The sequence below is a fragment of the Lonchura striata genome, chromosome 4, assembly GCF_050655825.1.
Source record: "Lonchura striata isolate lonStrDom1 chromosome 4, ASM5065582v1, whole genome shotgun sequence".
Classification (NCBI taxonomy): Eukaryota; Metazoa; Chordata; class Aves; order Passeriformes; family Estrildidae; genus Lonchura; species Lonchura striata.
In genome coordinates, this window is record NC_140706.1 from 12607589 (window position 1) to 12619407 (window position 11819).

At 40.6% G+C, this 11819-nt stretch overlaps 1 protein-coding gene across 2 annotated transcripts in view; it reads left to right on the plus strand.

The window, feature by feature from the left end:
• Positions 1-7053, plus strand: part of CRMP1 (collapsin response mediator protein 1) — a 49578-nt gene extending 42525 nt beyond the window's left edge. For both annotated transcript variants that reach the window (XM_021550765.4, XM_021550766.4), the window contains exons 11-14: positions 480-650; positions 1881-2060; positions 4509-4674; positions 6016-7053. In XM_021550765.4, coding sequence (XP_021406440.1) covers positions 480-650; positions 1881-2060; positions 4509-4674; positions 6016-6107 — 609 coding nt within the window. In that variant the 3' untranslated portion in view covers positions 6108-7053. The remainder of the gene's footprint in view (positions 1-479; positions 651-1880; positions 2061-4508; positions 4675-6015) is intronic.
• Positions 7054-11819: the final 4766 nt, after the last annotated feature.

An 11819-nucleotide genomic window follows, 5' to 3' on the forward strand; every position in this document is an offset into this window, starting at 1 on the left:
TTCTATTACTTAGGCATATAGATCTGACAATAATGATAATAGAATGGACTTGATTTGCAAGAAGTGTTCCCAAAAGTCTTGGAATCTGGATCTTTTGTTATATCTTGTAACACTCATATGAGTTTCTCTGATTTAAAACTGCTTAATTATTTAAATAGAAATTACTAGGACTAGCAACAAAACTCTTAGGCCTCAGTGTGTAGAGAAAGGGTTCCCAGATAGCTGAGCACCTTGGTGGTATCCTGTGCACTAAGGTTTCTCTGGCTGTCCTTTGCAATGCCTGGAGTAATACACTCATTTCTTTGAAACTTCCAATTAAAGAGCTGTGCATAAAGTCCTGTGTGATACAATCTCTGTTTCATGCAACATCACCATATCTTTAAAGGGATGTTTTCCAATATCACCCTGACTTTTCTGTACTCTGAATAGTAAATCCTTATTTCATAAGCATGTTTTGCTCAAATCACATTGTTTTTTAGGCCACAGGCAAGATGGATGAGAGTCAGTTTGTAGCTGTCACCAGCACCAATGCTGCCAAAATCTTTAATCTATATCCAAGGAAAGGCCGGATTGCTGTAGGATCCGATGCTGATGTTGTTATTTGGGACCCTGATAAGGTGAAGACTATAACAGCCAAAAGCCATAAATCGGTAAGGAGGAAATGAAAACCAGCATGAAAAAAGAAATGTCACTGTTGTTTTTCAGCTGTTGACCTAAATCATGTGAACACCAATAGCCCAGGACACAGAGGAGTGGGGTAACTGCCTAGCCCTGTTCTGAAATGGGTAAATGTTTCAGGACACAAGAGTATTGAAGTCCTGTGATGGAAGCATTGTGATCAGGAAGAATTTATTTTCTCTCTGCATAGGCCCTTGCACTATTTGTTTTTTGCATGCTTCTGGCAGACCTATAAACAGATGTGAATCAGCAGCTCCATAGCTGAGATTAATAAGGCTCAGGATAAATTTAAAGGATAAATTTAAAACCAGCTTATTTTTTTTCTTACCTAAAGAGCACCTGAAATTATAAATTGCATTATTAAATTAACAGTATTCTAAACTGTGACAGACTATTAAATGTTTTGATAATACAGCTTTAATTGGCTTCCTGGATGGAATTTTCTGTTTGATTCCAGAGATTTGCTATGTGTTTCTTTGCCCTCAGTGCAGAGTACTAGTGACTGACAGTTGCTTTCATTTTGACTGATAGGTTTTGTGTTGTCTATCCCAAAGTTGTTATCTTACTCTTTAGTGCTTTGGTGCTTTGTATTGGGGAATTTTTCCAAATGTTTTACTGAAAACCCAGTATTGCATTTTTATATTAAAAGACCAAAACATTTATAAACATTTAAAAAGTAAATTTGGGTGATTCGGTTACTGTTTCTCTATCCTGGGATCTCTCTGTATTTTCAAGAAAGTAATGACCACCTGCCCTGTCATTCCCATTTAGATTCAGACCTTCCTGGGCTTTTCTGGGCTTTTTCAGACAGAAATATGTGTGCTAGCCTCTTTGAAATTTGCTTACACAGTAACAGCAGATGCATGGTGGGACCACATCCTCTGGTTATCCAACACCTGAGTCATAATTTTCCTTCTTGTAAGGGCTATCATTATTCTAAATGCTCTGGTTAGATACAGCAAATTTTCAAAAACAAGTGAAATCCTTGATGGAAAATGAAAAACTGGAAGGGAATGTCTCATCCAGGAAAGTCTGATCAGAAAGATCCTTTAAATATTTTCATATCAAAAAGCATTGTTTTTCCTTCATACAAGTTATAAACTTCTTAATGGCAGTTGTCTAAAACTATGACTGCAAATGTACATAATATAAGTTACTAATGGAAGGAGGTCTTGGCAGTGAATGTGTTGCTTGATCCTCAGGCCATTGAGTACAACATCTTTGAAGGAATGGAGTGCCATGGTGCCCCACTCGTGGTCATAAGCCAAGGGAAGATTGTGTTTGAAGATGGAAATCTGCACGTCAATAAGGGAATGGGCCGCTTCATCCCTCGCAAACCTTTCCCTGAGTATCTTTACCAGCGCATCAAAATCAGGAATAAGGTAATGTCAGATCCTGTTGAATCTTCTTTGTAGCCAAACCCCCTTGGAAACACAGTAGCATCTGTTTTTAATATTGTTGTGCTATTATGAGTCCATATCAGGTGGATGTATATGACTTGCTCAAGAAAATTGCCACAAAACTGGTTGCAATTGTGAAATCATCTAACTTAGTATTAACACAGTGAGCTTCAGCAGGTAGAACATATAATTGCCAGTTGGCATAATTGCCTTATGTCCAGCAATGCCGTATGTCAAAGCTTTTGAAGAGAGAAGGAATAGTGAAAGAATTTACTTTCAGTTAAAAATTCAGGAATAGAGAAAGATTTTTTGTGAGGGAGAGTTAGGCAGAGTAAAAACAGAATTTTAAATTGCATGCTGAACTGCTACACTGCAGAGAAGAAAAGCCTGTCAGCCAGAGATTCTCATTATATTGGGCATTTCTGAACTTGTGTTAGTGCATTTGCTGAACTGTGTATTAGCAGCATTAATGGTTCAGAAAACTTTTCACTTTTGTTTAATAAAAAGCTTGGGAAATGACCAAGATTTCACCTCTGGGTCACTTCTGGTTTTGAATCTATCAGTACTTATCTGTTGAAAACCAATTGGCTGGAGATGTTTGGAAATTGCTTCTTGTCAGTGAGCAGGAAAGTCACTGTGTGAGCACAGGTAATGATAAAAATTGGCTAAACCTCGTATTTTCTTCAGCCAAGCATATACTATAGGCTGTGATACTGGCAGCTGAAATTAAGCCTACAAATGGGTTGATCGTGTTCATCTTTCATAATTTATTATGCAAATTCCATCAAGCTGTAGAAGAAAGGCCTGCACTTCTTAGAAGGCATTGTAAAAAGCAAATGCACCCACAAAAATTTTGCAACATAGCAATCAGTGTTGCATTTTTTTTGCACTATCCATGTAGATGATACAGGTCTTGTCTTCACATTCACTGCTCAAGGCTTCAGTGCCTGGGAGTGCGACATAATGACAAATTCATCAAAATAGTGAAACCAGTTTAGAAACAAGTATCACAGATTAGTTCTTGTAGCAGGAATTTGAACAAAATCACCTAGATTAAAACACGTGTGTCTTGAAAGTGGGCCTAGATTTTGGGAGACCTTTGATCCTTGGGCAAGGTCTGCAAACAGACAAAGGGACTGATATTTTTGCTCCTGCAGCTCCCTCTGCTGCCTGCCAAGAGGGAGAGCAGATTCATGCCCAAATTTCTTTTCCCACTGTCAAATTTTATTCACTGGAAGTATTCAGAAAAACTAATTTATTAGCTGCTGTATGAACATGTCCGTGCACAACAGAAGAATATATAAAAACTTGTCAAGCACGGGACTGCAAAACTGCACTGGCACAGCTTGGCAGTATAAGCTTATCCCTGGAGCAGTATAAATTCGTGTCTTTGTGCGTCCCTGGAAGATGGATTCATTGCTGTGATTGGCAGCTACTCTCTTCTGGGCATTAATTTTGGCTCAGCCTGCAAGACAGTGGCTCTTCTGAGCCTGATGTCCCTGTCATCAAAAGCAAGGAAAATGCACTGATTGCTTTGAGAGCTGGATCAAATCCCTGTGAATAGTGTCTTTCTATACAGTATTTTAATTTCACTTTTAACCTGTTGGGGAAATTTCTCTGAAACCATAATCTTTTAAGACACAGATTTCTGATCTTTTTGATGAGCGCTGCATTCTGCAATTCAATGGCTTCAGGCTCTTTCTGAAAACTGGAACTGTTCTTATTAAAATATTATTTCCTAGATTCCTATGCTTTTAAGGCCAGTGAAGTTTTGATTGTATTTTCTAATGGTCTTTTAAGAACCATACAGGGTAAAAATCTAGAGAACTCAAACTGAAATCGGAGCTCAAATGACAGATATTTTATTGACAAATATTTTAAGATAGACCCCCTGCCACAGTCCAGCGTACACTTGCTTTTCTAGTTGATGGCAGGAAGTAGAAACTTCTGAAATTTAATTTGAGAATTGTCACTCCTTTTCAATGAGTTCTAATACAGAGAAAGAGATTCACGAAGGGGAGGAGCAGAGAAAATATAGGTAGGACAGAAATTGCTGCAGTTGGTATAGCAGGTATCAGTTGTGCTACAACCCAAGTGTGACTCAGCAGCTGAATGGAGAGAGGTGATTGTGACTGATCTTATGTAAAATAAACAGGTCACACCTGTTCTTCCGAATCCCACTTCTCCCCTTTGATTGTGAAGGAAGCCTGATAAGGAACTCTTTTGTCATTTATGCATAGATATAAATGGAGGGAGCAAGCTTTCTAATTTCCTTTATATATAAAGCAGACTACCCTTTGAAATGTAGATGCGTTGTTAATTTAGCCAGTGCAGAATGGGCTCTGGGCTCCCTGTTCTCTTCCTACAGGATCATTAGGCAGTATTATCTGAGCTTTCAGTGTCTGGATTTTTACTCTCCTCTTGTTTTAGGTAGGAGGACTGCAAGGAGTCTCCAGAGGAATGTATGATGGACCTGTGTATGAAATCCCAGCTACGCCAAAATATGCAACTCCTGCACCCTCAACTAAATCCTCCCCTGCCAAAAACCAGCCCCCACCAATCAGAAACCTCCATCAATCCAATTTCAGCTTATCAGGTAAGTCAGCCTGACTAATGAGAAACCTTTTAAAGTCATGAGTATGGATTACTGGTGATGAATTTCAATTATAATTACTTATTCAGTCAAATATAAAAGGATTGTATATAGTCATATACATGCATATACTTATATATGTATGTACTTGTTTTTACACATTCATTGCCTAGCAATATTTTACATATTGCCAAATATTCAAAATGTTTTCAACCTGAAATTTTCTCTGTGTCAGTCTTTCAGTATTATTTACCTGGCCTATTGCAATTAGCTGAGTTCTCTGGTTGATGGGACTGAAACCCCTTGGTGGTGTGCACAGCTGATGGGACTTGGGTCTGGTGCAACCTGTGAGTCTCAGACATCTCACAGGCTGCATCACCAGCAACTGCTAGACATGGAAACCTCAACTGTCCTTGTCCATGGTTGTAAACCATGTGCAGAAGTTGTTCATAAGCAGATTGGAGTATTTCTTATCCTCTGCTCTTGGTGCCCAAAACATTTTTCTCCCTTCTGGGAGCTGATGGTGGAGTCTTCCTACTTTACAGATCCTCTCTTCAGAAACCAAATTAAACTTGTGTAAGAAAGTCCTAGGAGAGCAAATATTTTAAAAAATATTTTTGCCCATACATTTGAGGTCATGGTGAACATATACAAATATATATGAAGCTATACAAAACAAAAAAGTGCTTAGAAAGTTCACATCTTAGTAATAACCAATAATTGGAATTTTCATAAGCATCTGAAAGTGTGGTTTCACAGTGCAGTAATGGATCTGGGTACTACCAAGGCATCTAGTGGTAAAAATTTGATCTGCATGATGCAAATGCAAGATTAAGAAGTAGAAACTATGGTAACATTTTAAATGGCCCCACACATTTATTACATTGCCTTTAGGAAATTGAGTGTGATCAGACAATACTTAGCCTGTCAGAAAGCTTGCTGTCTCCTTAAGCTTAAACTTTCAGCATTTAAAATGCAGTGTGAAGTTTACATCAGCTCATTTCCTCATGGATTTATGATTGTTAACATCAGATTTACTGAACTGTTGTCCCATAGACTCAGTAGGGACATATATCCTAAATCAGTGAGGCAGGTTTGAAAAGTCCCTTCAAGTCAGTGGAAAACAATTCTCCATGTAAGGTGAACATTAGTCTGATCCTAAGCATATAATCCCCCTCTCCTCACAAAAGACAGAAATGTACCTTGAAGGTCTGTTCAGCACTTCAGTCAGGCTCAAGAGAAACTAGCTGATAGTGGTGGGAGGGAAGCATAGCCAGGTAAAACCTCACTACTGGTGGTTTAATCCCTTTCATAGCTTTGTTTCCTCATTTTCTGTTGCTGCAGGAGCTCAGATTGATGACAACAACCCACGTCGTACTGGCCACCGCATCGTGGCACCTCCTGGTGGGCGCTCCAATATTACCAGTCTTGGCTGAGAAATGATGATGGACAGAAACACAAGGATTAAGGATCATGGGAATAATGTCCATTCCCTTTAATATCTGTGTTATTGACCCCACAGTTTTATTTGGTACTAACGGAAATAAAAAACAAAATGTCTTTTTTTTTTCTTCTTTTTTTTTCCTTTTTTTTTTTTTGTATAGAAAGAGGTGATAATAGTGTGGTGTGTTTGCTTGGAACTACTTGCCTCACAATTGTGCTTTCATGCCATAGTCACCTTAAAGCATGGTGCTTCCATTGCCCCTTTAGTGACTACAGGTTTTAGCTTTGTCTCGTAACTGAATGATGGTTCCTTTGCACCGTTCGCTGTATTAGAGTAGTTAATGCATGTTACTGAGTTATTTATGCAAGTTGCATTCTGTGAGTGAGTCCCTTTAGAACACATTGCCAACAACTGACTAGACACAATGCCAAGATTAATGTCTGTATTTGAGAAACACCACCAAAAACACTAATGAAGGAAGAAAATGGCCATCTGGAAAGTAAGCAGTAGAGTAGTATAAGCAGCTTCTGTTTAATCTTTAATTTATTATAAACCCAAGAAGCACTTCTCTCAAGACACAGAAACTCACTGGGACACGTAATGACAAATGGTCTCTGTAGCACCTGTCTGTTCCCACTCGGTACATTCCAAGTCTGTGTCCTACTTGTTTCCATTTTAGACAGAGCCATAAGTTTTACATACCAATGCCATTGCCACCCCTGCAGGGATTTCTCCACCTGGGCAGTAGTGCTCTCCTTCTGCATGAGATTTTTGGTACTTACAGATAATCCAAGTTGCTGTCGGATTTTTAAAGTTTTTGTACAAATTTTTTCCTTTGTAATCACATGCATTTTTACTTACTCTACCGTATCAAGATCTACTAGTTGTGGTTCAATTTCTGAATTCAAAGCTTGTGAAATAAAGGAAATTAATGGTAAGCGTCTTGCTCTGCTTTCCAGTGCTGTGACTCAATTATTGAAAATTTGGAATGGAGGAACTCAAGAGAAAATGTCTTTCAGGCTGACATCATAAAATAGAAGGAACCTCCTTAGATCACAGGTGTTGATAAGTGTATAGGTCTGCATATGCATATTATAGCATGATATGTCTTATTTAAAAGTGCTCACAGTAAAAATTTATTTACTAAAAATTGTACTTACTATTGACTAAAATGTATTTATTAATGGTTGGATTCTATCTTAGAGTTCTTTTCCAACCTAACAAGTCTGTGATTCTATGACATCGCAGCTGCCTCAGTTTTGCCCAAATGAGACACAAAATAACTTTCTCCCAAAGACCTTCAGATCTCCATGTTGTTTGCCTAAAAGTGGGTAATTCACTGCTGTCATCTTCATCTGTACTACAGAAACAGAAGCAGTACCCAGTGCTGCAATTTGACCTAAGCCATATTGGACTTCATTATGGTTTTCTCTGCTGACTGAGCTGTGTCCAGGCATGGCAGGAAAAGAACGTGCTGCAGGTAAGGTGAGGGAAGCAGACTTCAATTATCTGAGAGTGAAGGAAGTATTTATCGTGTTTCTGACTCTCACAAACTGCTAAGAAACCTTGTTTCCTGTCACTTTTTGCTTGTCTGAGGTGTTACAGATGCTGTGGTGGGTGTGGGCTGTGGTGGAAGTGGGGTGCTGTGAGATTAGCAGGTCAACAAACCCCTCCCCTTGTGCTACTTTGCCTTTATCCACACTACAGAGCTGCAGCAGGAAAAGTCTTGCAGCAGTGGGGTGCCACTGGAGTGGTTTTATCAGCTGTGCTGCCTGACCACTGAGCACCCATCCATCCCACCCATGCAGCAGTAACATGGGTGGGCACAGCTTGTGTGGGGCATGCCAAGTGCACGTGAGCCATAACAGTTTTGGGAAGTAGCCCACCTGAAGCCTGTCATTCTGAAACTAGTATACTGTCATCTCCAGCTTGCCTGGGAAAGGAATCACTACCCTGGAAAAATCCATTTTGGTCAGCTTGGTCTGGAACCTGGCAGCAGAGCTGGTCTGAAGAGCCAGCTTTTCCTCTAGCTTTGAGCTGAACCAGTGCAGAAACACTGCAATTCAGTCTGCAGTGAACTGAATTACTTGCTCCCAAAAAAAAAAAAAAAAAAAGGAAAATAAAGCTTTTCATGAACAATTCCTTCTGCTAAGAATTCAAATTCATGTTTCCTATTGCCTGGAGCATGCCCTCATCCTCAGGCTTCCTTGCTCATTTGGTGGTTCAGATATTTAATGATACGAATTAAAAGAAATTGTTCATTTGGCAGTTCAGATTTTTTATAGGAAGTAAAAAAACAGTAGCAGAGAAGCCTGGGGACAGTGTGCCCTGGAATAACCCACAGCCTAGCAGGTAAGGCAATCCTGAAATGCCAAATCTCCATCTGCCTTGTCCTATTCCAACCCATTTGCTCTGAGTGTTGACAGCCAGCAACAGTTGCAGTGATGTAACCCTGACAGTAGAAATACAGCTGGTTTGTGAAGTTATGTGGCGAATTTGACAGCCTAAATATTTTGGACCTGCTGGTTACAATTTCCCTCTTGCATTTCTTGCATGTTTTTGTGCAAGAAGCAGTGATTGCTCACCTCCAAATAAAACTTCCACTCAATGTATGAGGCTTGTCACATTTGAGGTAGCAGAAATTATCATTGTGTAACTCATGTTGAGATTCCACTTTTCCTACACATGTAACAGCATCTTAAACCAAAAGCCCTTTGCCTACAAGCTGGTCAAAGATCCACTGTTAACATGCATTTATTTTTTCACTATGAAGTGCCTGTGAATAAATACGTGTGGGTGCTTGGAGTGGCATTTCATGGTTCAATGCTCCTCTGGGAACAAGACTGTGCCTGTCAGGTCAATGTGGCTCTCCTGTGATGTCTCCAAGAAGAAGTAGCCTAATTCCCTGCAGCCTGGCTGCTCCTGCCATGGCACTGCTGAGGGGCAGCCAGCAGGAATCCCTGGATCCTGAGCTGCACCTCACCAGGTGAGGTGAAGGAAGCCTCACCTGGATGTCTACTGTAATTCCACCAGAGAGATTGCATGTGCCATTCCCCGTGGATGGCAAAATAAAGCAAAAGATGCTTCTCTTACCACCTGGACTCTATTTCATAGCAATGTCCCTGCCCCTACATCACTAATCTGTCCTTAAGAAAACACTACCAGTAAAGAAAACACTACCAGTAAAGAAAATGTGGATTAGCTGTTACTTCTGCATGCATGCTGCAGAATAGAAAACTGCACTTGAGTTTGGTCCCTTGCAGGGACACCAGGCTGGGAGATGTAAACTTCGTGAGGAGCTGCTGTTATTTCAACTACAGCTGGAAGCAGTGCAGAGCTTTCAGGCTTTCTGAATAGTCAAACTTCTAAAAATCTGTGGGAGGCTATGACTTTTCAATACCTGATGTAGCTCTAATGATGTAAAGCTGCTCTTCCCTATTGCTATTTGCAATGGTCTGCTTAAAATTAGTCCCTGTGACCAGCCTGGGAACTATCTTTGTTAATCAAGTGATGTGGAAGGGAAGGCTGGATCCACAGATTGTTTTCTGAGCAGATTATGGACCAATTTGTCTCATGTTACACTTTGTCTACTACCTGAGCAATGCAGTTACATGTTTAAATTCTAGTGTTTTAAAGTGTTTAAACTAGTGTTTAAACACTAGTGTTCAGTGTTAGTGTTTAAAGCCTAATAATTATGATGCTAAGACTGTACCAAAACTGACAGCTGTCCCAGCCTTTAAGAGTTTCCCTGGTCTTTGTCCTCAAGAACTAAAATCTCAGACCAGAGCAGGTCAGATGACCATCTGCTCTGGGTTCCAGCAGCCAACAACACAAACTTGAAGGAGGCCAGAAGAGCAAGCATATAATGCTAATCCTTCTCAGAGTGTCTGCTTCATTTCCAGTGCTTTGTAATTTCTTGAGAAGCAGCAGCATCATTTTACCTGCAGCTCTCAGTGAATTTGTCTGCCATGCATTTGCCAAGGTGTGTTTAAACCCATGTGAAATCCTGCCACTAATGTCTTACTGGAGCAAGGAAATGCACAGCTTAATACACAATGGCAAAGTGTTGATCTAGTACTCTTGGCACCAGATATTTCTTGCCATTTAGACCTAGCATGGTTCTCAAAGACCTCACATGGCAACAGCCTTACAGACCCAAGGGAGAGGCAAACAGAATTCACTAGTTTGCCATGATTCCATCTTCTTTACGTAAATATTTGTCCAAGGAAAACTCTTCAGGGTACAGAATGTCTACACAGATATTTATCTATCAGTGCATCTAAATACAGAATGGCACTAATAACACTGTAGGTGTTACATTAAAAAAAAAAAAGTATTAGAAGTATCTCAAATCTGCATAATTAGAACATCAGTCTGGAATAGCAGTGATTTCATTCAAGTTGTATTTTAATCCTGTGTCATTGTCAAGGAGCTCTAGGAAAAAAAAAAAAAAAAAAGTTATTTTATTCCAGGCTTGACAGAACACTGGATTTTGCTTATTTTGGGTCAGGAAGTGTCCATGAATTCAGTACTTGCATCTGAGTTTTCACCTCCCTTCAAAAATCAGGGATATCTGAATGTACCATGCTCTGTTCCTTTATTACCTTCCCTCTGCACTTACTACTAAGCTACCAATCTTTGTTCATCTACTCTCAGTAAAAAAAATAAAAAAAATCTCATTCGTCAAAACAAACTGACTTTAGGATAGTTCTTGATCATGGTTGGGATGAACTTTCCACAAACTTTCCAGATAAGTTGCAGTGATGGCAGTAAGGGCTGTTGGGAAAGGGGTACATAGGAAATGGAATAATGTTACCCTCGATGTTTAAAAATAGGAGGGAAAAGGCGTCATTTCCTCAAAATTTCTGCAGCATTTTTGATATGTACCTGTAAAGCATGATCAAACCTCTGTGTTATCCCTTCCAGAATAAAGACAGGGTACTATATAGATTTACACTATAAACTGAATGTTTTGAGCTGTGACTGGTGCCTAGGTATCCCATTTTCCCCTAGAGTCTATGATTCTCTAACATAACATAAAAGTACAACAGTATTAACTGCAAGGCAACTGCTCTGAGGTTTGGCATTTTCTGCACTTGTTTCTTGGTCCAGTTAAACCCTGTCTTGTTCAATGTCTGCCTCACTGACAGACAGTGATGGCAAGTGTCACACTGTGCCTATCTGCACATGACATTAAACAGGAACTTGGTGTATCCATGGGGAAACTCAAAGGGACTGATGTCACTAACAGGAACAAGACCAGAGGGTGTTCTGACAGGAGATTGCTAATGTGGGAGAAAAGAAAGGTCTGCAGAAACCCCATCCTGGGAAAGCCAGGGAGATGGAAGATTGGAAGGTGCTTGCACCCAGACCTGGGGGGATTGGCAGGGATGGCACCAAGCACAGGGACATCCCTGGGGACTGGAGGGATGGCACCAGCACAGGGACATCCCTGGGGCCTGGAGGGGTGGCACCAGCACAGGGACATCCCTGGGGACTGGAGGGATGGCACCAAGCACAGGGACATCCCTGGGGACTAGCAGGGATGGCACCAGCACAGGGACATCCCTGGGGACTGGAGGGGTGGCACCAGCACAGGGACATCCCTGGGGCCTGGAGGGGTGGCACCAGCACAGGGACATCCCTGGGGACTGGAGGGGTGGCACCAGCACAGGGACATCCCTGGCTCCCTCCCGGAGCTCCC